At 45.7% G+C, this 24,564-nt stretch overlaps 1 protein-coding gene across 2 annotated transcripts in view; it reads left to right on the top strand.

Moving 5' to 3' along the window:
* The window catches only part of GALM (galactose mutarotase), a 73,994-nt gene that overhangs the window by 45,087 nt on the left and 4,343 nt on the right, over positions 1-24,564 (top strand). The window contains exon 5 of one of the 2 annotated variants that reach the window (XM_003817634.6): positions 22,541-22,682. In XM_003817634.6, coding sequence (XP_003817682.1) covers positions 22,541-22,682 — 142 coding nt within the window. Of the gene's footprint in view, positions 1-1,568; positions 4,177-22,540; positions 22,683-24,564 lie in introns of those variants that run through there. The other variant, XM_055108041.2, reaches the window with a different exon arrangement.

Here is a 24,564-nt window from a genome sequence, read left to right as displayed (position 1 = left end):
CTGGCAGTCCCAGGAGGGGAGCAGGTCTAGCAGGAATGCCCTTGCGCCTGTGCAGGAGAGCAGCAAGACTAGGAGGCTGCAGACAGACAGTGGGTAACTGAAAGGTGAACTTTCTACTAGACAGCAAATCCCTGGATGTCATCCTGATGGATCTAAGATGAAAAATACCCCACCATGAAAATGCCTTACATGGTCCCAACCATGAAGCGTAAAATTGCCTTTTCACCTGAAAACGACCTGCAGCTTGGTTTAGCATTTTATGCCTCGGATGTCATGTAACATCCAGAAGCAATACCCTCCCCCGTTGCAAGTCAAGGTAAAATCAGAAAATGCTCAGTGGAAAGGAAAAAAAAAAAAAAAACCATAAGACAAAAAGCCAGCAACAGAATAAAGCCGCAAACCCAAAGCACCAGCAGAGGAAAGGGAAAAAAACCTGCAACATAGACAAGCTTTGATGCTGTGTGATCTGTGAAAAATGTATAGAAATGTTACCTTACCAAAAAATTCCCAAGGTGTTTTACTTGCCAACCACTGGAAGGAAGTAAAAATTCCCACCCAGGGTGTTACTTTTAATTATCATCCTCTTTATGTTGTTTCCTAAAATAACAACAGGCATTCTAGAGATGATTTACGAAGATGGCTTAATGAGGTGTCAGATGAGTACCTGTGCCCACGAGCCCCTTTACCGCAGGCCTCCTTATGCAAATTTGACTGACTCTTCTGAGCCCGACTAGATAAAGAAACAGACATAATTGGAGCAGCTGGGCTGGAAGCACAGCTGGGCTATCCCCATGGAGACCAGACTCTAGCACCACGTGCTCTTCCTGCTGCCCCAGTGTCCCTCCCAACTTTTGCTTTTCAGAGCAGCAGCCCACCTGAACCTGGGGCTTCCTCAGATGATCTCCACATCAGTGCTTGTCAGCATTCATGTGCACACAGATCACCTGTGCAACTTGTGAAAATGCAGATTCAGACTCAGTGGCTGGAGTGGAGCCTCTGGATCTATGTGTCTAACAAGCCCCTGGGTGATGCATGTGGTCATCAGATGGTCCTAGGTCCACATTTGGAGGAGCTATTTAGAGCCTATAAAATAGTTACTCCCCTATCCAGTGTTTGAGTCCCAGACTTCTGCATTCTGCCAGCACTCAGATGCTTCTGGGACAGGATGCTTACTGTCCATCTTGGGTCAACATGTCAGAAAGGCCTTCCTGTATTGAGCTGAGATCTGTCTACCTAGGGCTCACCCTCACCTGGCCTACTTCTGGGCCTTGGATCCTATGTAGCAGGCTTAAGGCATTAGAAAGTGGCTGGCATGTCCCCGAAGTATTTTATTCAGGCAAAACATGCCAGGTCCTCTGGCTATTATTTTTAAAATTTGTTTTAGAGACAGGGTCTCATTATGTTGCCCAGGCTGGTCTCAAACTCCTGGGCTTAAGTGATCCTCCTGCCTCAGGCTCCTAAAGCGCTGAGATTACAGGCATGAGCCACCATGCCTGGTCTTGGCTATTTTTCTTATGCTATGGTTTGGTCATACTGGTCATTTCCTTCTTTTTCTTTTTTTTTTTTAGACGGAGTTTCACTCTTATTGCCGAGGCTGGAGTGCAATGGTGCGATCTTGGCTCACTGCAACCTCTGCCTCCTGGGTTCAAGCGATTCTCCTGCCTCAGCCTCCCGAGTAGCTGGGATTACAGGTGCCTGCCACCACACCCAGCAAATTTTTGTATTTTTAGTAGAGACGGGGATTCACCATCTTGACCAGGCTGGTCTTGAACTTCTGACTTTAGGCGATCCACCCATCTCAGCCTCCCAAAGTGCTGGGATTACAGGCGTAAGCTACTGCACCGGCCCCTGGTCATTTCCTTCTGATCCTGCTCTGTGTCTTTAGGCCTCTCCTCTTGTGATACCCATGCTGCAAAAAGTAGCTTGGGACTGTCACCACCTCATTACAGATAGCCTTTTTTTTTTTTTTTTTGAGACGGAGTCTCGCTCTGTTGCCCAGGCTGGCATGCAATGGCGTGATCTTGGCTCACTGCAACCTCCGCCTCCCAGGTTCAAGCGATTCTCCTGCCTCAGCCTCCTGAGTAGCTGGGATTACAGGCGCGCACCACCACACCTGGCTAATTTTTGTATTTTTTAGTAGAGACAGGGTTTCACGATGTTGGTCACGCTGGTCTCGAACTCCCAACCTCAGGTGATCCGCCCACCTCGGCTTCCCAAATTGCCTGGATTACAGGCATGAGCCACCACACCTGGCCTTACAGATAGCCTTTATGTGACTCGTGTTGAACTTGCTGTCAGCCATCATCCTTAAATTCATTTTCACTCATGCTGTGGATCAGCCACATTTCTTCCTAGTCAGTTGTTATCATAATAATTATACTTAATACTTATGAGAGTTAGTATAGCAAGGTGGTTAAGAACATAGTCTCTGGAATGAGACTGCCTAGTGAGAAGCACTATGATTAGCACTGTGTGTTATCTGTCACCATCACCATCATCATCATCCATCACCATCACTATCACCACCATCATCATTAACATCACCATCACTATCACCACCATTATCACCATCACTGTCACCACCATCATCATCACCATCACCATCATCATCATACCACCACCATCATCACCATCCCTACCATCATCACTACAACCACCATCATCACCATCACCATCATCATCACCAGCACCACCATCACCATCATCACCATCATCACTACAACCACCATCACTACAACCACCATCATCCTGATCACCATCACTATCATCACCATCACTATCATCACCATCATCACCATCACTATCACCACATCACCATCACTATCACCACCATCATCACTATCACCATCATCACCATCACTATCACCGCCATCATCACCATCACTATCACCATCATCATCACCATAACTATCACCACCATCATCACCATCACTATCACCACCATCATCACCATCACTATCACCATCATCATCATCACCATCACTATCACCGCCATCATCACCATCACTATCACCACCATCATCATCACCATCACTATCACCGCCATCATCACCATCACTATCACCACCATCACCATCACCATCACTATCACCACCATCATCACCATCACTGTCACCACCATCATCATCACCATCACTATCACCACCATCATCACCATCACTATCACCACCATCATCATCACCATCACCATCACCACCATCACCATCATCATCATACCACCACCATCATCACCATCACCATCACCATCATCACCAGCACCACCATCATCACCATCACCACCATCACCATCATCACTACAACCACCATCATCCCCATCACCATCACTGTCATCATCATCACCAGCACCATCATCACTATTACCATCATCATCACCATCACTATCACCACCATCACCATCACTATCACCACCATCACCATCACTATCACCACCATCATCACTATCACCATCATCACCATCACTATCACCACCATCATCATCACTATCACCACCATCATCACCAGCACCATCACTATTACCACCATCATCATCATCACCATCACTATCACCACCATCATCACCATCACTATCACCACCATCATCACTATCACCATCATCACCATCACTATCACCACCATCATCATCACCATCACTATCACCACCATCGTCACCATCATCACTATCACCACCATCATCATCATCACTGTCACCACCATCATCACTATCACCATCATCACCATTACTATCACCACCATCATCACCATCATTATCACCACTATCATCATCACCATCACTATCACCACCATCATCACCATCACCACCATCATCACTATCACCATCATCACCATCACTATCACCACCATCATCATCACCATCACTATCACCACCATCATCACCATCACTGTCACCACCATCATCACCATCACTATCACCACCATCGTCACCATCATCACTATCACCACCATCATCACCATCGTCATTACTATCACCATCATCACTATCACCATCACCATCACCATCACTATCATCATCATCACCAGCACCATCATCATCACCATCACCATCATCATCACTATCACCACCATCACCATCACTATCACCACCATTATCACCACCACTATCACCACCATCATCACCATCACTATCACCACCATCATCACCATCATCACCACCACCACCATCATCATCATCATCATCACTATCTTAATTAAGTGTTTTGCCTACATTTACTGATTTAATTCTCATAACAACTCCATGTTGTAGGGGCTGTTGTTATCCCAGTTTTACAAGTGAGGAAGTGGGGCCTCACAAGATTATGTTTTGTGCCCAGGGTAACAGTGACAAGAAGCTAAATCTGAGCAGTGTCCTTTGGTTGGTTTTGTTTCATTGTTGACAAAAGTCCAAGACCATATCTGTTCCTGCTATTCATAAATTTCTTCTTTTAGTCAGCATTTTACCCTTACTTTACACTATCTTTTGGATTCCTGGTTCTGTCATCCCAAATGTATCTGCCTCCTAGCTTCATGCTGTCTGTTATATTGTGAGAAAAATATGTATCTTCACCTAGTCGTACACAAGGTCAGAGGCCATGTGGCAACTCCCTACAGATTCTGCTCACTGAAGCCCTGAAGGTGCATATCTCCTGAAGCTCCCTGAGCCTGTAGTCTTGTAACCCACTCAGAGAAGCCTAGAGAGTGGTCAGGCATGATTTGTATTTGAACATATTTGTATTTGGTTCCTGGGAAACATGTTTCCTCTTCGCTTTCAGGTCTCCATTCCAGAATCCTTTCCAAGATGGACAGCACCCTCCAAATTTATAGTTGCTGAAATCAGTCCTCTGGGCAGGGCCAGATGCAAGGAACAAATAGAAAGCAGGGTCTGCAGAACACACATCCCAGAGGGGATAATGACCAGTTAATCCCCGCAGATAGTTAGATCTAGGAGACTGTCCCTGGGCTTCAAGGCTCCCTGCCTCTGACTCCAGCAGTGCAAATGAAAGCCTCTATGTTCCCACTAAACCATAGGTGACTGAGCAGCCATGGTGTTGCCTGCATTTCTATAAAGGAGGAGCGCAGGACAGCAATCTCATCAGAGCGGAGGCTGGGGCTGGCCTCGAATTTAGGTTGTATGTTTATTTGGGGCGATGTGCAAGCAGGGGGTGCCCTGATAGAGATTACGGGGGCTAAATCCCCCACATAAAACCATTTTGTGCCACTGCTCCTGTGCCAACTGACCAGAAAGGCTGGACTGATTTCTCCCCTCTCTCATTTCCTGGTTCTGTTCTCTGACCCTGGGTGATTAATGTAACCTAGCTGTGTTCAATTACCCACCCTTTTCACGATGCCGGGATGTCTGCCACCTGTCCCTAGTGCCCTTCTTGGCTTCCTGTGAGTCGTGACTGTGGGAGCCTTGCGACTTTTGGAGGAGAGCAGGAGGCCCTGGGTCTGCCATCAGCATGGGCTCCCTAATCACACCATTGTCACCGGAGCCTGCCCAAGCTGCTGGGAAGTAGCAAAATAAGCATGCAGGGAACATTCTTCCACCCCAATATGTTCCCCTCATGAAATCATCAAGCAAACCCTGAATGCCTTCTCTTGGTGTGGTCAGGCAGAAGGGTTGTCTCTCTCATACTAGAGCAGTCAGTGGCCATTGGCTGACTGATCCTAACGGCAGATCTAGAAAGATTTGGAGAAGGCTGTCTTGGTTCTCTTAGAACAGCATGTGGCCCTAGCAGTCCTCCTGTTCTTGGACAGTGGTGCCCCCTCATGCCGTGAAAACTGATGGGGCAGGCAGGGGAGCTCCAGCCAGAAACGGGAAGTGTCTCAAACCTTAGTGAAGTGATCTTGAATCGCTGATTTACAGGGCTGATTTTGACACATTGTTCTCAGGAAAACAGTGGTTTAGGGCATGGTCTCAAGCTCTGTCTAGGTTGAAATCTTGTCGGGTGTGCTGGCTCACATTTGTAATCCCAGCACTTTGGGAGGCCAAGACAGAAGGATTGCTTGAGCTCATGAGTTTGAGACCAGTCTGAGCAACATAGAGATACCCCATCCCTACAAAAAAATTAAAAAATTAGGTGGGCATGGTGGCACACACCTGTAGTCCCAGCTACTGAGGAGGCTGAGGCAGGAGGATCACTTGGTTCCAGGAGGTCGAGGTTGTGATGAGCTGTGATCGTGCCACAGCACTCTAGCCTGGGCAACAGAGCAAGACCCTGCTTCAAAAAAAAAAAATTTACCAGCTGTGTGATCTAGGACAATTTATTTGAGTTCTATAGGCCTCATCCAATGATAATAATTGGACTTACCTTATTGGTTGTGACAACTAAATAAAAAAAAAAAATACATGTAAAGTGCTTAGAACAATCCCTGGCATTTAGTAAGAGCTTTGTAAGTATTAACTATTATTAGTACCATCATCATCTTTATTGCCACTATTTACTGAGTGTCTAATATGTACCAGACATGTCTAAACACATATAGTACATGCATTATTAGCTCATTTAACTACTTTGGGGTTTTTTTTGCGGGGGGGTTGTTGTTTTTTGAGATGGAGTCTTGCTCTGTTGCCCAGGAGGGAGTGCAGTGGTGTGATCTCGGCTCACTGCAACCTCTGCCTCCCAGGCTCAAGCAATTTTCCTGCTTCAACCTCCCGATTAGCTGGGACTACAGGCGTGCACCACCACACTCGGCTAATTTTTGTATTTTTAGTAGAGACAGGGTTTCACCATGTTGGTCAGGCTGGTCTTGAACTCCTGACCTCAAGTGATCCACCCACCTCAGCCTGCAAAAGTACTGGGATTACAGGTGAGCCACTGCGACCGGCTGAACTACACTTTGAAACAGGGTGTAACCCACTTGGCTCTCAAGCAGAGCCAAGTGTAGAGAAAAAGGCAATATAATAATTATCTGCTTTCTAGTCCTTCCTTTTAGCCCCTGGAGAAAATAGTAACCACTTTCTGTGTTAAACAAACAAAAAGAAGAAAAACAGCAAAACTGAAACAAACTAACAAACAAATCCCCTCAATATTTGATTTCCAATTTGTGAACCACTCCAATACAGATAATTCTGAGAAGCATGTAACAACCAGTAAGAAAACCTAGTATGTTTGCTTTAAAGTCATAGACTAGTTTTCAATGGATAGTCAACTAGCGTTGGAAATAAAAGAGTAAGATCAATGTTGTAGGTTCATTTGGTCTATAGTATAGTTTACCTGTGATGTTTCTTTGTTGATTTTCTGTCTAAATAATCTGTCCAATGCTGAGAAATGGGTTCTCAACTATGATTGTACTGGGGCCTATAGTTGGATTTTTTTCCTTTAGCTCTAATAATATTTGCTTTATATATCTGAGTTCTTCAGGGTTGGGTGAATACACATTTACAATTGTCATAGCCTTTTGCTGACTTGATCCTTTTTATCATTATGTAATAAACTTTTTTGTCGCTTTAAACATTTTTTGTTTTAAAGTGTATGCTGTGTGATGCAAGCAGTAGCTACTCCTGCTCACTTTTGGTTTCCATTTCTGTGGAATATCTTTTTTCATCCCTTCACTTTCAGTCTATGTGTCTTTATAGGTGAAGTGAGTTTTTGAAGGCAGCATATACTTGGGTTTTGCTTTTAAAATTCTTTAAGCAAGTCTGTATATTTCAGTGCTTCAGTTGAGGAAGCTAAAAATGGGAGAGTTCAGTAACCTGCACAAAGTTAAACTGGTAAGTAATTGGTGAAGTCAAAATCTAGAATCAAGGCGTTTTTGTTGTTTATTTTTTTGTTTTGGAGACAGGGCCTTGCTGTGTTGCCCAGGCTGAAGTGCAGTGGTACAATCACAGCTCACTTTAGCTTCATCCTCCTGGGCTCAAGTGATCCTCCCACCTCAACCTCCTGAGTAGCTGGGACCACAGGTATGCACCACCACACCTGGCTAATTTTTGTACTTTTTGTACAGACAGGGTTTTGTTGTCCTGGCTGGTCTTGAACTCCTGGGTTCAAGTGATCTGCCCACCTTGGCCTCCCAAAGTGCTGGGATTATAGGCGTGAGCCACCGTGTCCGGCCTGCAATCGAGTTTTCTTAACTCCAGAGTTACGCTGTTATTTCCCTCTGCTACTGTCCATAGTAACAGCCATATTACTGAGTACTTACCACTTGCTGAGTAGGGTGCTGGGCACTTTACATGCCTTATTTCATTTAATGTTCGCAATAATCCTGTGAGGTAGAGTCTCGTTATCCCCATTTTACAGATGAGGTAACCAAGCTTCAGAGAAGCTAAGCAGCCTCCACAAATTTATACAGCAAAGAAAGCCAGCCTTTAAATCCAGGCCTGCCTGACTCTAAAATCTGTTCTGTTGAGTTTAACTGCCAAACAGGTGAGCAGGATGCTCCTAGGAGGGTGGTAACAGTGATTGGTAATCCATGACTTCTGGGATCCACTGAAACCCAGGGATATGCAGTTTGCCTAATCAGCCCTATTTTCTGAGCTATCATTAGGGACAATTTTCACTTTCTCTGATGCTTCATTTCCCTGCAGCTTCTGAAAGCTGTTGATTTGCTCAGCTTAAGACCAGCTTCTGCGCCTTTCGCGTGTCAGATTGTTGTGCACGTGTTCAAGAGTATGGAGGAATCATAAACAGTCCAGAAGGAGGCCCTGGTGTACTACACAAAGTTTTTGCCACATTGCTATGGGAGGAATCTGTGTTGCTTGAGCAAACACTTGAGGTTATGTGACTGTGAGATTCCAAATGTGCATTTCAACATCAGGTCATGACAGTGCAACTTGTTTTGTGATGAATAGCACTATAAGTAGAACATATTCTATAGACCAAGGATTCTTAGCCAGGGATGCATGGCGGGGCTTCAGAGGCTCTGGGAACATTCTGTATGTGTGTGTGCATTTTACTGGAGAGAGATCTCATAACTTTTATCATATTCTCAAAGGAGTTCATGACTCAAAAAAATCATTTAAAAACCATTGTTCTCAATTTTAAAATCACTAGAAGAGGAAGCTTCAGAAAACAGAATAAGCCAGGCACAGTGGTGTGTGCTTGTAGTCCCCGCTACTCAAGAGGCTGAGGTGGGAGGATGGCATGAGCCCAGGAGTTTGAGGCTGCAGTGAGCTGTGATTGCACCTGTGAATAGCCACTGCACTGCAGCCTAGGCAACATAAGAGACCCTGACTCTAAAAAACAAACAAACAAACAAAAAACAGAAACCTTAAGTACTCTAATGAAAATGACAGTGTGCTCTGGAGGCAGAAATGCACCTTCCTTTTTGCATGAAAGATTTACACTATGGGGCCGGGCACAGTGGCTCATGCCTGTAATCCCAGCACTTTGGGAGGCCGAGGCAGGCGGATCACCTGAGGTCAGGAGTTCAAGACCAGCCTGACTAACGTGGCAAAACCTCGTCTCTACTAAAAATACAAAATTAGCTAGGCGTGGGGGCACATGCCTGTAGTCCCAGCTACTCGGTAGGCCGAGGCAGGAGAATCGTTTGAACCTGGGAGGCCGAGGTTGCAGTGAGCCAAGATCACGCCATTGCACCCCAGCCTGGGCAACAAGAGCGAAACTCCATCTCAAGAAAAAAAAAAAAAAAGTTTATGCTGTGATTAATACCTGGTCTCTGTATTAAGGGAGTGTGTGTGTGTGTGTGTGTATAAAAGAGAGTGAGAGAGCACACACACTATGTGCCAGGTAAATGCTAATATTAGTTCCATTTTTCTTTTTGAGACAGAGTCTCACTCTATCACCCAGGCTGGAGTGCAGTGGCACCATCTCGGCTCACTGCAACCTCCGCCTCCTGGATTCAAGCAATTCTCTTGCTTGAGCCTCCCAAGTAGCTGGGTTACAGGTGCACACCACCATGCCTGGCTAATTTTTTGTATTTTTAGCAGAAACAGGGTTTTGCCGTGTTGGCCAGGCTGGTCTCAAACTCCCGGCCTCAAGTGATCCCCGCTGCCTCAGCCTCCCAAAGTGCTGGAATTATAGGTGGAAGCCACCATCCCTGGCCTTAGCTCCATTTTATAAATGGGGAAATTGAATCTTACAGAGGCATAGAAATACCCAAGATCAGTGAGTAAGTCCATGTGAGCCCTAAGACAGCTTGCATACATTTGTAAGGCAAAATACGGAACAAATTATATAAAACCATTTTCTTTTTTTTTGAGACAGTCTCGCTCAGTAGCCCAGGCTGGAGTGCAGTGGCACAATCACAGCTCACTGCAGCCTTAACCTCCTGGGCTTAAACGATCTTCCCACCTCAGCCTCCCAAGTAGTTAGGACTACAGGCACGCACCACCATGCTTGGCTAATATTTTCTGTTTTTTGTAGAGACGGGGATCCTGCTATGTTGCCCAGGCTGGTCTCGAACTCCTGGGCTCAAGAGATCCTCCCATCTCAGCCTCCCAGAGTGCTGAGATTACAGGTGTGAGCCACTGCCCCCAGCCAGAAGACAGTTTCCAAATAACATGCTTAATATTTGTACAAGTATTTCTTTTTTTCTTTTCTTTTCTTTTCTTTTTTTCTTTTTGAGATGGAATCTCCCTCTCTCGCCCAGGCTGGAGGGCAGTGGCGCAATCTCGGCTCACTGCAACCTCTGCCTCCCAGGTTCAAGTGATTCTCCTGCCTCAGCCTCCCAAGTAGCTGGGATTACAAGTGCCGCCACCTCGCCCAGCTAATTTTTTTATTTTCAGTAGAGACGGGGTTTCGCTATGTTAGCCAGCCTGGTCTCGAACTCCTGACCTCAGGTGATCTGCCCACTTCAGCCTCCCAAAGTGCTGGAATTACAAGCGTGAGCCACTGCTCCCGGCCCAAGTATTTCTTTTTTAGGGGAGAAAAAATTATTGGAGAAAATTTCTTTCCTACTCATTTCCCAAATTTTTCTAGGAAGTCTATGTCAGATTTTCTTTCTTTTTTCTTTTCTCCCTTAAAATAATTTTTAATTGTTATTATAAACAGGATGTACCTGTGCTGAGGAGTGTCTAGCAGGACTGTGGTTTTATTCCTGCACTGTCTACCGGGTTGTGTGAAGATGGGCTAGAAAGAGGATCTGTTGGGAAGGAAGAGTCTAAAAATGAATGAACGTCAAGAGTCAACGACTTACAGCATCATTACTGTCTGTTCCTCTTCTCAGAGAGTCAGGCATGAGGGCCACCAGGCAGGGAAAAAAATGACTTCAGATCATGAGAAATTAAAAGCTTTTAATTAAAATTCACCCAGGTGAGAGAGTGTTCATGGCCAAATATTACAAAAAAAGCTATTTTCCTGTAATCAGTGCTTGGTCAGAAGTTCATAGACCCAGTTCACTTTCTACCCCATTTCTTCAGTCTTCCCCCTCAAAATTAAGTTAGCGCTAGGAGCCTGTAGAATGTGTGTGGCATAAATGTGTCTTGCCTGTGCTACAGCTGCACTTTCACTGGTGGCTGGAGCCAGTCCTGTGCATGTTCTCTCCTGCACCTCGTCAGTTAGCCAATCCCAATTTACCCTCCAAGATTAGGATCCTGGCTGAGCGCGGTGGCTCATGCCTGTAATCTCAACACTTTGGGAACCCGAGGTGGGTGGATCACGAGGTCAGGAGTTCAAGACCAGCCTGGCCAAGATGGTGAAACCCTGTCTCTACTAAAAATACAAAAATTAGCCAGGCGTGGTGGCAGGTGCCTGTAATCCCAGCTACTCGGGAGACTGAGGCAAATAATTGCTTGAACCTGGGAGGTGGAGGTTGCAGTGGGCCGAGATCACGCCACTGCACTGCAGCCTAGGCAACAAAGTGAGACTTTGTCTCAAAAAAAAAAAAAAATTAGGATCCTGGCTGGGTGCAGTGACTCACACCTATAATCCCAGCACTTTGGGAGGCTGAAGTGGGCGGATCACTTGAGGTCAGGAGTTTAAGACCAACCTGGCCAACATGGTGAAATCCTGTCTCTACTGAAAATACAAAAATTAGCTGGGTGTGGTGGCGGGCACCTATAATCTCAGCTACTTGGGAGCTGAGGCAGGAGAATCGCTTCAACCCCGAAGGTGGAGGTTGCCGTGAGCCGAGATCACGCCATTGCACTCCAGCCTGGTCGACAAGAACGAACTTCTGTCTCAAAAAAAAATAAATAAATAAAGATTAGGATCTGTCACACCTCAGAGAACCTTTAGTGACCCCCGAGGCTGAGTTTGATGATGCTCCCTGCTCCCCCAGAGCCTTAGGAATTTCACTTTCCTTGCATGTCTCACACTCTCCTGTAAATGTTTATTGTTTTGGCCAGGCGCGTTGGCTCACACCAACACTTTGCGAGGCTGACCGGGTGGATTGCTTGAGCCTAGGAGTTTGAGACCAGCCTGGGCAAGATGGTGAAACCCCGTCTCTACTAAAAAAATAATAATAATAATAATTAGCCAGGGGCAATGGCACACACTTGTAGTCCTAGCTACTCGGGAGGCTGCAGTGGGAGGATCACCTGAGCCCAGGGAGGTCAAGCCTTCATTGAGCTGTGATCATGCCACCACACTCCGCCTAGGTGACAGAGTGAGACCTTGTCTCTAAATAAATAAATAAATTTTTATTGTTTTAATCTGTCTCTTCCACCAGATTCTAGGCTTTCTGAGGTCAGTTTAATGCCTGGCACATAGAAAACTCTCAAAAATTGGTAAACTAACAAATTTGTGTTTGTTTTTTCCCCATCCAAAAGTAATTGCAAGGATTAATGTTCTTAAGGTATAATCACGTGAAGGCACTTCTATGTTAAAAAAAAAAAAAAAAAAAAGGCTGGGGGTGAGGGCAAGGAGGAGCCAGGGAGGAAAATTAGTCTCCTGTCAGAATTTGTGAAGTCAGTGCTAGGAGGTGAAAACATCACCTCTTAGATGCTAGCAGTATACTAGCAATCTATTGCTATACAACAAATTACTCCAGCACTTTGTTTATTATCTCTAATTGTTTCTATTGGCGGGGAATTTAGACAGGGCACATCTTGTCTCTGCACATGATGTCTAGGGCCTCAGCTTAAAAGATTAGAACAGGGCTGGAATCATCAGAAGGCTTGTTCACTCACATGTCTGGCAGTTGATGTTGGCTGTTGGTTGGAGGCCTTGCTGGGGCTGTCAGCCAGAACAGCCCACACACAGCCTCTCCACGTGACTTGAGCTTCCTTACAGTATGGTGGCAGGGCTCCAAGGGCAAATGTCTTGAGAGGGAGAGAGAGGGCGAGGCTGGAGCCTTTTACATAACCTGGCTGCAGAAATCACACAGCATCACTTGGCCACATTCTTTTGGTTAAGGTGGTTAAAAAGGTCCATCCAAGTTCAAAAGAGGAAACACAGACTCCACGGCTCAGTGAAGAAGTGTCAACATCACATTGTAAGGAGAGCATGTGGATGGGATCTAGACTACTGTGGCCATCTTTGAAGAATGCAATCTGCCACAAGCAGTCATGGGGAAAAGGCCAAATTCCTCATAATAGAATGTGGGTGTGAATCTCTTATGTAAGACAAGAGATATGAATCAAGGCAGATGGATTTTGTGAAGGCAGTGAGTTTTTCCTTCACTTTCAGAGTGCAGGTAATTATAACTCTGTCAAGAATGCAAATAGAAAGAGGAAGGTTTAATATTTTGTGACAGAGATCTGGAATGTTATAAAGTCCTATTTCCAGTGATCAGATCTACTTCATCTTCTTGCAAAAATGAGGCAGTTGTAGTGGCTAGAGTAACACCCTCATGAACTCTCTTTGTTAAGTCATCCCCCCTCCCAGTCACTTCCACCTCTTCCTGGCTTACTGTCACTCTAACATCACTCTTGTCATAATCCTTGATTATTTTCTTATCCATGTTGGTGATACCCTGACCACTCTGCTTCTTTTTTGAGACGAGCTCTCACTCTGTCACCCAGGCTGGAGTGCAGTGGCATGATCATGGCTCTCTGCAGCCTTGACCTCCCAGGCTCAAGTGATCTTCCCACCTCAGCCTCCCTAGTAGCTGGAATCACAGGTGTGCACCATACCACACCTGGCTAATTTTTTAATTTTTTGTAGAGACGGGATCTCACCAGGTTGCCCAGGTTGGTCTTGAACTCCTGGGCTCAAGGGATCTGCCCGCCTTGGCCTCCCAAAGTGCTGGGATTACAGGCGTGAGCCACCGCGCCTGGTCCACTCAGCTTGAGATCCACTCATCCAATGATCTTGTCCTTCACCCTTCTCAGCTGCTCACTTCTTTGACTTTGTCATGACCTGTCTTTGCAACCTTCCATGATCGCTATTCTAGATGTCTTTCAGCTCCAATAATTCTTCAGCACCACAAGAACATACAGTTCTTTGGTATAACTACTACCTTTTCACTGTCCCTCCCCAACTATGCCTTCCCTTCCCCCCCCCCACCTAGAACAGAAGTGCATCATGCGGGCCAGGTGAGGCGGCTCATGCCTGTAATCCCAGCACTTTGGGAGGCGGAGGCAGGTGGATCACTTGAGGTCAGGAGTTTGAGACCAGCCTGGCCAACATGGTGAAACCCTGTCTCTACTAAGAAGTCCATCATGAGAATCACCCCTTTGCACACACTCAACTCTCTTGCCCCCTCCCTCCTTCTTGTGTGCTCCTAATAAACCCAACCCTGATTAACCCCACCCCCTACACCCTCCACAGCTGTCATCATGCAGTTTCTGGTCTCTGTATTTATGAAAACAACCTCTAGTGGGCCCTTGATGCTGTCTGCAGTCAGACATTCTCTGAAATAGGGCATGAGCTGCTTGCTCCTCTGGCCCAGAGCTGTAACCCTAGATTGTTGGGTCAGAGCCCCTCATCTGCCAGGCACTGCTGCCCAGACCTTAATACACACCCATCTGGCCTCCAGGAGAATAACAAATCCTCTTCAGAAACTGCTTCTCCCTGCCGACACCCCTGGCTTTCTGGTGGCTTCAGAACTAAAGTTGGAGGATGTGACATTCTGTCTGAGGGTACCCCTTCCATTTCCGCTTCTTTTTCCTGAACACTCAGCATTGCTGAGAGCTATTTTGACAGCTCCTTCTATTCTTAGCACCAAAGCACAAAGTCATATATGCAGATAAACCAAGGCTAGAAAAACTGCATGTTCATTTTCTAAATTCTTAGTGAGAAAAATCAAGAGCAACTGTCGGGGTTGGGGACGTAAGGGGCTGTAACCAAGTCGGACACTCCAGAGGGAGGTGGAAAGTGCCTGAGTGGAGATTCTGACACTATGCAGATGTGTCACCTCGGGCAAGTCCCTTCAGTTGCCGGGGGCTCAAACTCACCATCTGCAAAGTAAGGGGACGGGATGAGGGAATTCCTAAGCCCCTTTCTAGATCTTTCATTCTTCGTCACCAGATGCTACAATATACACAGTTGCCTCTGGGTTTTTTTCTGCCTCTCCTGCCTTCATTCATCAGTTTTTCAATCAACGAAAGGCTCTGCTTCATGCCCAGAGGGTACAGAGATAAATAGGGCACAATTCTTGCCCTTTAGGAACTCACTTTCCTTATAGACACATCACTTGATATATGTGAATGTTGGTTATACAAACTGGGTCATTGTCATACCCAACTAACTCAGAGTTGAGAGGCCGGGGGAAAAGAGCAGTTAGGGTACATAGCACCTGCTCCAAGAATTGATTTTTCTGCAAAGCTGAAACAGCCTGCTATAACCCTGAGACCAGTTTCACCCTAGTAATCGCTAAAATGACCTGCTGTGACTCTAACACTAGTTTCACCTGCTGCTGTCACTCACGAGTCAGAGCCTGCCAGCTCCCAGAAGTTTCTTTAGTGCCAATGAGCGTTCTTTCAGAACAGTATGTAACATTTCTCTTTCTAATAAAACTCCCAGCCAGGTGCAGCAACTCACACCTGTAATCGTAGCACTTTGGGAAGCTGAGGCAGGAGGATCACTTGAAGCCAGTTCAAGATCACCCTGGGCAACATAGTGAGACCTCATCTCTACAAAAAAATTTAAAAATTATAGCTGGTGTGGTGATGTACTGCAGTAGTCACAGCTACTCGGGAGGCTGAGGCAGGAGAATCCCTTGAGCCCAGGAGTTTGAGGCTGCAGTAAGCTATGATCAAACCACTGCACTCCAGCCTGGGTGAGACAGCAAGACACTGACTCAAAAAACAAACAAACAAAAAGCAAAAACAAAAAATATGTATATCTAATAAAACTCCCAACCTTCTCTTTGTTTTCCAGACATGCTGAGGACCACCTAGGCTGTGTGTGCACTCTGAATTGCAATTCTGTGATTCTCTCTTTTTTTGAGACTTAGTCTCACTATGTTGCCCAGGCTGGAGTGCAGTGGCACAATCTCAGCTCACTGCAAGCTCCACCTCCTGGTTCAAGCAATTCTTCTGCCTCAGCCTCCAGAGTAGCTGGGACTACAGGCACACACCACCATGCCCAGCTAATTTTTGTATTTTTAGTAAAGACAGGGTTTCACCATGTTGGCCAGACTGGTCTCGAACTCCTGGCCTCAAGTGATCTGTCCATCTCGGCCTCCCAAAGTGCTGGGATTACAGACATGAGCCACCACGCCTGGCCAATTCTGTGATTCTCAAATAAAACATTGAGAGATTCATCTCTATATTTTATTTGACTTTGACAAATCCTGTAATTATGTCATAATATGATGAACGTTTTGAGAAAAGTCTATTCTAAGTATAATGAGAACAAAGAAAAAAAAGATTGGTCCTGGCTATAGAGGTTAGAATATTTCACAAGAAGAAATTATGTTAGAGAATATTCTTGAACGATCAATTGGACTTTGCCAGAGTGTGGTGGGCATAGGGGACCCAGAAGGAACATTCATTCTAGTTATGAGAAAGGGCCCAGAGACATGGCGAATCTGGGGGACAAATTCCACATTTTCCATATACCTGATCATTAAGCACATGACCAAGTGTGTCAGTGCATGAGGATGGACAAGATAGATTGGAGCCTTCACTGTTTTTTTCTTCTCATTTACCAAAAATTTCATCATTTTAGAATTGTCCCAGTTTTCTAATTTTAAGTCAGGGCTTCTTTGTCATGCTTAAAGTCTTACCCTCTGTGCCCTCTGCTCTGTGTTCTATATGGTAGCCTGAAATTTGGCCCTGTTATATATATTTATTTATGCCAGACTCCTGAAGATGTTCAAGCGTATCATTTATCAAATATTTCCATGTAATGTGGCAGCTAATAACAGCTTCGTTTTACAGAGGGAAGAGCTGAAGCAAACACTGATTTGTAGATTGCTTGGTAACAGGAAAGAGACCTGATGTATGCCCTCTGTCTTTCCTTCACAAAAATTTTGTAGCTTTCTTTGTTTCTTCAAGCCTTCTACCTGTAGTTATACTTTAAGGGAGATAATTATAAGCAATTTTGATTGACCTGAGTCGATCACACTAGGACTGTCATAAGGGTTAGATTTTGAGTTGACTGTGGCTTTAAGGAAGAATTAAATATTGTAACACCATTTAAAGTTATAGAAGAAAGCATAAGTTACCACTCAGAATATAGGTTGGTAAGACTAAAATCTTCCTGAGCCCATGAGAATACCTGCTTTTTTTTCCAAGTCTAATTGTTTCATGAAGAATTGCTGAGCATGGTGGCTCATGCTTGTAAACCCAGTACTTTGGGAGGCTGAGGCAGGAGGATTGCTTGAGCCCAGGAGTTTGAAACCAGCCTGCGCAACAAAGTGAGACCCCCATCTCTACAAATAATTTAAAAATTAGCCAGGGGTGCTGGTACATGCCTGGGGTCCCAGCTACTCAGGAGGCTGAGACAGGAGGATTACCTGAGCCTGGCAGGTCGAGGCTGCAGTGAGCTGTGATCATGCCACTGCACTACAGCCTGGGTAACAGAACGAGACCCTCGCTCTTAAACACACACACACACACACACACACACACACACACACATATGTATATATATAATTGGGCATACACCTGTAGTCCTAGCTACTCAGGAGGCTGAGGCAGGAGGATCACTTGAGCATAGCAGGACCCTGTCTTTAAAAAAGAAAAAGAAGAATTATTGTTGCCTTTTTCTTTTCATTTCTTTTCTTTTTTTTGTTTTGTTTTGTTTTGTTTCATTTTTTTGAGACAGAGTCTCACTCTGTCTGGAGTGCAGTGGTGAAATCTTGGCTCACCACAACCTCCATCTCCCGGGTTCAAGCGATTCTTGTGCCTCAGTCTACTGAGTAGCTGATATGACAGGTACGCACCACCACGCCTGGCTAATTTTTGTATTTTTAGTAGAGACGGGGTTTCGCCATGTTGCCCAGGCTGGTCTCAAACTCCTGACCTCAAGTGATCCGCCCACCTCGGCCTCCCAAACCTCTGGGATTACAGGCATGAGCCACCATGCAAGTCTGGGAGGTAGTTTATCATGTAAACATTGCAGGACAAAAGCATACCCAAGTGGGTCACACTGCTATCTAGGATTTGGCCTTTGGCTTTCAAGATCCAAAAAGTTCAACTATGAATGCTGCCAGAACTGATCAGGGTTTAGAGGATGTAAAGCAACCTCTTTCTATTGTGTCTCTAGCACCATCTACTGGGAAACAAAAGTGCCTTTATTAAAATACCTTCAGATGAAAGTGTCAGCAACCTAACTCAGGTAGCAGAGGAAGGAGAAAAGGGGAGGAAAGAGAAGCTCAGAGCAGATTCTATCTAAGAAAAAGAGGATTAAATGCTTATATATAGATGGAACCACTAAAACAAAAATAACAAACCTTCTAAATTTAAATTATCAGAAATGCACACATGCAAACACAGGCCATATGGTAAAAGATTTTTTTTCTTTTCATTTTTTTTGAGACAGGGTCTCACTCTGTCACCCAGCCTGGAGTGCAGTAGCACGATTTTGGCTCACTGCAGCCTCGACCACCTGGGCTTAAGCGATCCTCCCACCTCAGCCTTTCTAGTAGCTGGGACTACAGGTGTGCACCACCATGCCCTGCTAATTTTTGCTTTGTTTTATAGAAATGGGGTTTCATCATGTTGCCCAGGCTGGTCTTGAACTTCTGAGCTCAAACGATCCCCCCGCCTTGGCATCCCAAAGATTTAAAAAGAAAAACAAAAAAAACAGAAGTCATAAAAACAGAAAGTATACTATAAAGTATAATGACAGAACTAACAACAGTTAGAACACACACACACATATGTGTTTATATATATACATATATATATATGCTGTATTAATGCAGTTAAATGTGCCTATTAAACAGAGTCTCTCAATTTTGTGTGGGGGGGGGCGAGGGGGGGTTGTTTTTTTTCTTTTTTGAGATGGAGTCTCACTCTGTCACCCAGGCTGGGGTGGGTGCAGTGGCACAATCATAGCTCACTACAGCCTTGAACTCCTGGGCTCAAGCAATCCTCCCACCTGAACCTCCCGAGTAGCTGGGACTACAGGCATGTGCTACCACACCCAGCTAATTTTTGTATTTTAGTAGAGACAAGTTTTCACTATGTAGGCCAGGCTGGTCTCAAACTCCTGACCTCAAGTGATCCGCCCACCTTGGCCTGCCAACGTGCTGGGATTACAGGCATGAGCCACCCCGCCTGGCCAAGTCTCTCACATTTAATCCCAACACAATGCTGTATACAAACCAAGTGACTCAGAATAAGAATGCAAAAGTAAACCAGACAAATGCAAGCCGAAGTAGTCTCGGCCGGGCTCAGTGGCTCTTGCCTGTAATCGCAGCACTTTGGGAGGCCGAGATGGGCAGATCACCTGAGACCAGCTTGGCCAAAACGGTGAAAGCCCGTCTCTACTAAAAATACAACGATTAGCTGGGTGTGGTGGCAGGCACCTGTAATCCCAGCTACTTGGGAGGCTGAGGCAGAAGAATCGCTTGAACCCGGGAGGCCAAGGTTGTGGTGAGCTGAGATCACGCCACTGCACTCCAGCCTGAGCAACAAGAGCAAAACTCTGTCTTAAAAAAAAAATTGGTTGCATGTGCAAATATTCCCTATTTAAAAATTTGGCCAGATCACACCTGTAATCCCAGCACTTTGGGAGGCCAAGGTGGGCGGGTCACTTGAGGTCAGAAGTTTGAGACCAGCCTGGCCAACATGTTGAAACCCCGTCTCTACAAAAAATACAAAAATTGGCTGGGCATGGTGGTGTGCCCCTGTAATCCCATCTGTTTGGGAGGCTGAGGCGGGAGAATCACTTGAACCCAGGAGGCAGAGATTGCAGTGAGCCAAGGTTGAGCCACTGCACTCCAGCTTGGGCGACAGAGTGAGACTCCGTCTCAAGAAAAAAAAAAAAAAAAAAGAGCAAGGAATCCTTTGTGCACTTCCCAGATTCTCTCGGTTGAACAGTGGACACCCAGACACCAGGATGGTATCGCCTGGACCTCAGGGTCTCACTTGAGTGCTTCGTACCTAGGCATCCTGAGGCTGTATGTGAACTCAGAACTCCAGTCTTCAGGCACTAGGAAGACTACATTTCTGAACAGCAGTTCTGAGTTTAAGAAAAGAAATGGGGCCGGGTGCAGTGGTTCACGCCTGTAATCCCAGCCCTTTGGGAGGCCAAGGCAGGTGGTTCACGAGGTCAGGAGTTCGAGACCACTCTGGCCAATATGGTGAAACCCCGTCTCTACTAAAAATACAAAAATTAGCTGGGCATGATGGTGCGTGCCTGTAGTCCCAGCTCCTCGGGAGGTTGAGGCAGGAGAATCACTTGAACCAGGAGGCAGAGGTTGCAGTGAGCCTAGACTGGCCATTGCACTCCAGCCCAGGCAACAGAGGGAGACTACGTCTCAAAAAAAAAAAAAGAAAGAAAAAGGAAAAATAAATGAAATGTCCTCTTTTACTCAGATAGATTTGTGTGTTCTCTCAGCATTTAGGAACCCACAAAAGCAGAACCAAATGTTTTAAATGACTGGCAATTGGTTCTTCTTTTACTTTTTAAATTATTTTAATGGTAAGGTACAAGTTCCTGCTTTTTCTTAGCCTCCTAAGATTTCAGCCCTACTTTGCATGCTACTTCTCTCCCCTAATTACAGTGGAAGCCAAGTTCCTAAAATTGCCATTTGACCACATGAAAGGGAAAAATAATTATCACCCTAAAAGAGTATGTTAACCTCCTAACATTTGCATTTACCTTTAAAATATATGAGACAGCTCTGGGACTATAAGAAAACTTTTTAGGCCGGGCATGGTGGCTCACACCTGTAATCCCAGCACTTTGGGAGGCCAAGGCAGGTGGACCACCTGAGGTCAGGAGTTGGAGACTAGCCTGGCCAACATGGTGAAACCCCATCTCTACTAAAAATACAAAAATTAGCTGGGCGTGGTGGTGTGTGCCTGTAATCCCAGCTACTTGGGAGGCTGAGGTGGGAGAATCGCTTGAATCTGGGAGGCGGAGGTGGCAGTGAGCTGAGATTGTGCCATTGCACTCCAGCCTGGGCGACGAGCAAAACTCTGTCTCAAAAAAAGAAAAAAATTTTTTTTGGCTGGGTGCAGTGGCTCACGCCTATAATACTAGCACTTTGGGAGGCCGAGGTGGGCAGATCACCTGTCAGGAGTTCACGACCAGCCTGGCCAACATGGTGAAACCCCGTCTCTACTAAAAATACAAAAGCATGGTGGTGTGCACCTGTAATCCCAGCTACTCATGAGGCTGAGACAGAAGAATCACTTGAACCCAGGAGGCGGAGGTTGCACTGAGCTGAGATCGCGCCACTGCGCTCCAGCCTGGGTGACAGAGCAAGACTCCATCTCAAAAAACAAAACAAAACAAAACAAAACAAAAACTCAACCATAACATTGTTTAAGCCTCTGAAACAGAGCCCTTTTCTTTTCCTCTTCAAGAAAAAATGGCTGGAGTGATTTGGCCTGCTACAGAGGAAACTGGTATTCTCTGTACTTGGTGCAAGGTTCTAGCACCTGGCTGTTACTTACTCCTGGGTGGGCCATCATTTTAAGAGGAAGTGGACCTCTGCCATCATCTTATCCTGGGGTTTTCCACCTGCGCTGCTCAGAACCTGTACTTGATTCAGCTAGAACAACTCTGGCTTTTATATATATGTTACTATATATTTATGAGTATATATTTTCCATTGTCCCTTGGAATCCATGGAAGATTGGTTCCAGGACCCCCTACTGATACTTAAATCATTAGATACTCTAGTTCCTTCTATAAAATGGTGCAGTATTTGCATATAACCTGAGCCCATACTCCCATATACTCTATTTATTTGAGGGTTTTTTTTTTCTCTTCCCCACCCTCTCCATATTTGTTTTTTAAGACAGTCTCATTCTGTTACCTATGCTGGAGTGCAGTGGTGCAATCATGGTTCACTGTAGCCTCGACCTCCTGGGCTCAAGCAATCCTCCTGCCTCAGCCTCCTGAGTAGCTGAGACCACAGGGACACATCACTATGCCTGGCTAATTTTTTACATTTATTTATTTTATTATTTTTTTTTATTATTATTATTTTGGTAGAGATGGGGTCTCTCTGCATGTTTCCCAGGATCTGGGCTCCCATTTCCTTAACAAATTAAAATGAAGGCGGAGAGAGTAGAACCAGTGAGCCTTTGTGGAGGCTCTATATAAAGATGAGACTTGGGCATTTATCAACTTTGTTTTCTGTCTCTTCCCATCAGGAGAAGTTGCCCCAGTGCAAGGAACTGCATTCGACCTGAGAAAGCCAGTGGAGCTTGGAAAACACCTGCAGGACTTCCATCTCAATGGTTTTGACCACAATTTCTGTCTGAAGGGATCTAAAGAAAAGCATTTTTGTGCAAGGTCAGGTACTTTTCACTTCCTGAGTCTGTAAGGAAGAAATGACACCAAGTCCTATTTTCCTTTGGAGCTTTTCCTCTGGCCATATCAATAGCATTTACTATGCTACAGGTGACCCAATACCACATCCCATATTTTCTCAAAGCTCCCATGGCACAGGTGAGCTCTGTAGAATTTATCCCAGTCCCCCACCTGCCATTACCCCTATTCCCCCTGCTCGGCACCCGCTCTCTCCCTCTCTGCCTGTTCTTTAAGGCCCATTTTCTGTTAGAAGCCTTAACTCTTCCTAGTGAAGTCACCTCGGCTGTCACTGAACTTCCAGAGCCTTTGTGCTTTCTCGATCTGTGACTTATGCCTGCCTACTCCATGGCCAGCTGGAGGCTAGGCATCTCCTGCAGCACTCACCGCCTCCAGCCTTGACTGATAGACACTTGTGTGCACGCTCTCGCCTTCTCACCAAATCCCAGTTCCTCATGCCATTTCATCTTTGTGAAGCCCTACCTCTACCCCAACACTTAATATCATCCTTGGCACTAGCAAATAATGAATAAATGTTTGCAGAATTAACAGTTTTCTCTGTGTGTGTGTGTGTGTGTGTGTGTGTGTGTGTGTGTGTGTGTGTGACGGAGTCTTGCTCTGTCGCCCAGACTGGAATGCAGTGGCGCGATCTAGGTTTACTGCAACCTCCGCCTCCCGGGTTCAAGTGATTCTCCTGCCTCAGCCTCCTGAGTAGCTGGGATAACAGGCACGTGCCACTATGCCCAGCTAATTTTTGTATTTTTAGTAGAGATGGGGTTTCACAATGTTGGTCAGGCTGGTCTTGAACTCCTGACCTTGTAATCCACCCACCTCGGCCTCCCAAAGTGCTGGGATTACAGGTGTAAGCCACTGCACCCGGTCAACAGTTTTTAAATAAAGCAGAAAAAATGACTCAAACCAAATAGTGACAGAAAGAAGATCAAAGACCTTCTCCGGGCTGGGCGTGGTGGCTCACGCCTGTAATCCCAGCACTTTAGGTGGCTGAGGTGGGCAGATCACTTGAGGTCAGGAGTTTGAGACCAGCCTCGCCAACATGGTGAAACTCTGTCTCTACTAAGAATACTAAAATTAGCCGGGCATGGTGGCGCGGGCCTATAGTCCAGCTACTCGGGAGGCTGAAGCAGGAGAATCGCTTGAACCAGGGAGGTGGAGGTTGCAGTGAGTGGAGATCGCGCCACTGCACTCCAGCCTGGGTGACAGAGCAAGAGTCTGTCTCAAAAAAAAAAAACAAGAAAAACAAAAACAAAAAACCCTTTCCTGACTCCGAGCCCCAGCACAAGGCCCCAGCAGTGTTCCTGCAGCTCCACCCCACTTTCTTCCTCTGTGCTCTTACTCACATTCCTCTCCCCACCCTGGGAGACCCTCCTGCTCTCTCCCCATTTACACAAATCCTAGCCCTCCTTCTCCAGGCATCTTTCTCAGAACCTCTTGGGTGACTACCTGTGGTGGGGATATTTTAACAATTTCATGCATGTGTTTTGCCTCTCAGTGAAACTATAAGACCCAGGCCTTTTTTTATCTATATCCCTTCAACACCAAGTGCAGGACCAGGCAGGAAACTCCCCTCTGTAGAGGCCTGGATTTTTATGTTTTATTTTGCTTTGTTTTGTTTTTGAGACAGGTCTTGCTTCATCGCCCAGGCTGGAGTGCAGTGGCGAGACCACAACTCACCTGCAACCTTGACATCCCAGGCTCAAGCAATCCTCCCACCTCAGCCTTCCAAGTAGCTAGGACCACGCGCCTGGCTAGGTTTTTAAATTTTTTATTTTTATAGAGATGAAGTCTATGTTGCCAGGGGTGGTCCCAAATTCCTGAGCTCAAGCAATCCTCCTGCCTCAGCCTCCCA

Source organism: Pan paniscus, chromosome 12, assembly GCF_029289425.2.
Source record: "Pan paniscus chromosome 12, NHGRI_mPanPan1-v2.0_pri, whole genome shotgun sequence".
Taxonomy (NCBI): Eukaryota; Metazoa; Chordata; class Mammalia; order Primates; family Hominidae; genus Pan; species Pan paniscus.
The sequence above is the reverse complement of the archived record's forward strand: the minus strand, read 5'-3'. Positions and strand labels throughout refer to the sequence as shown.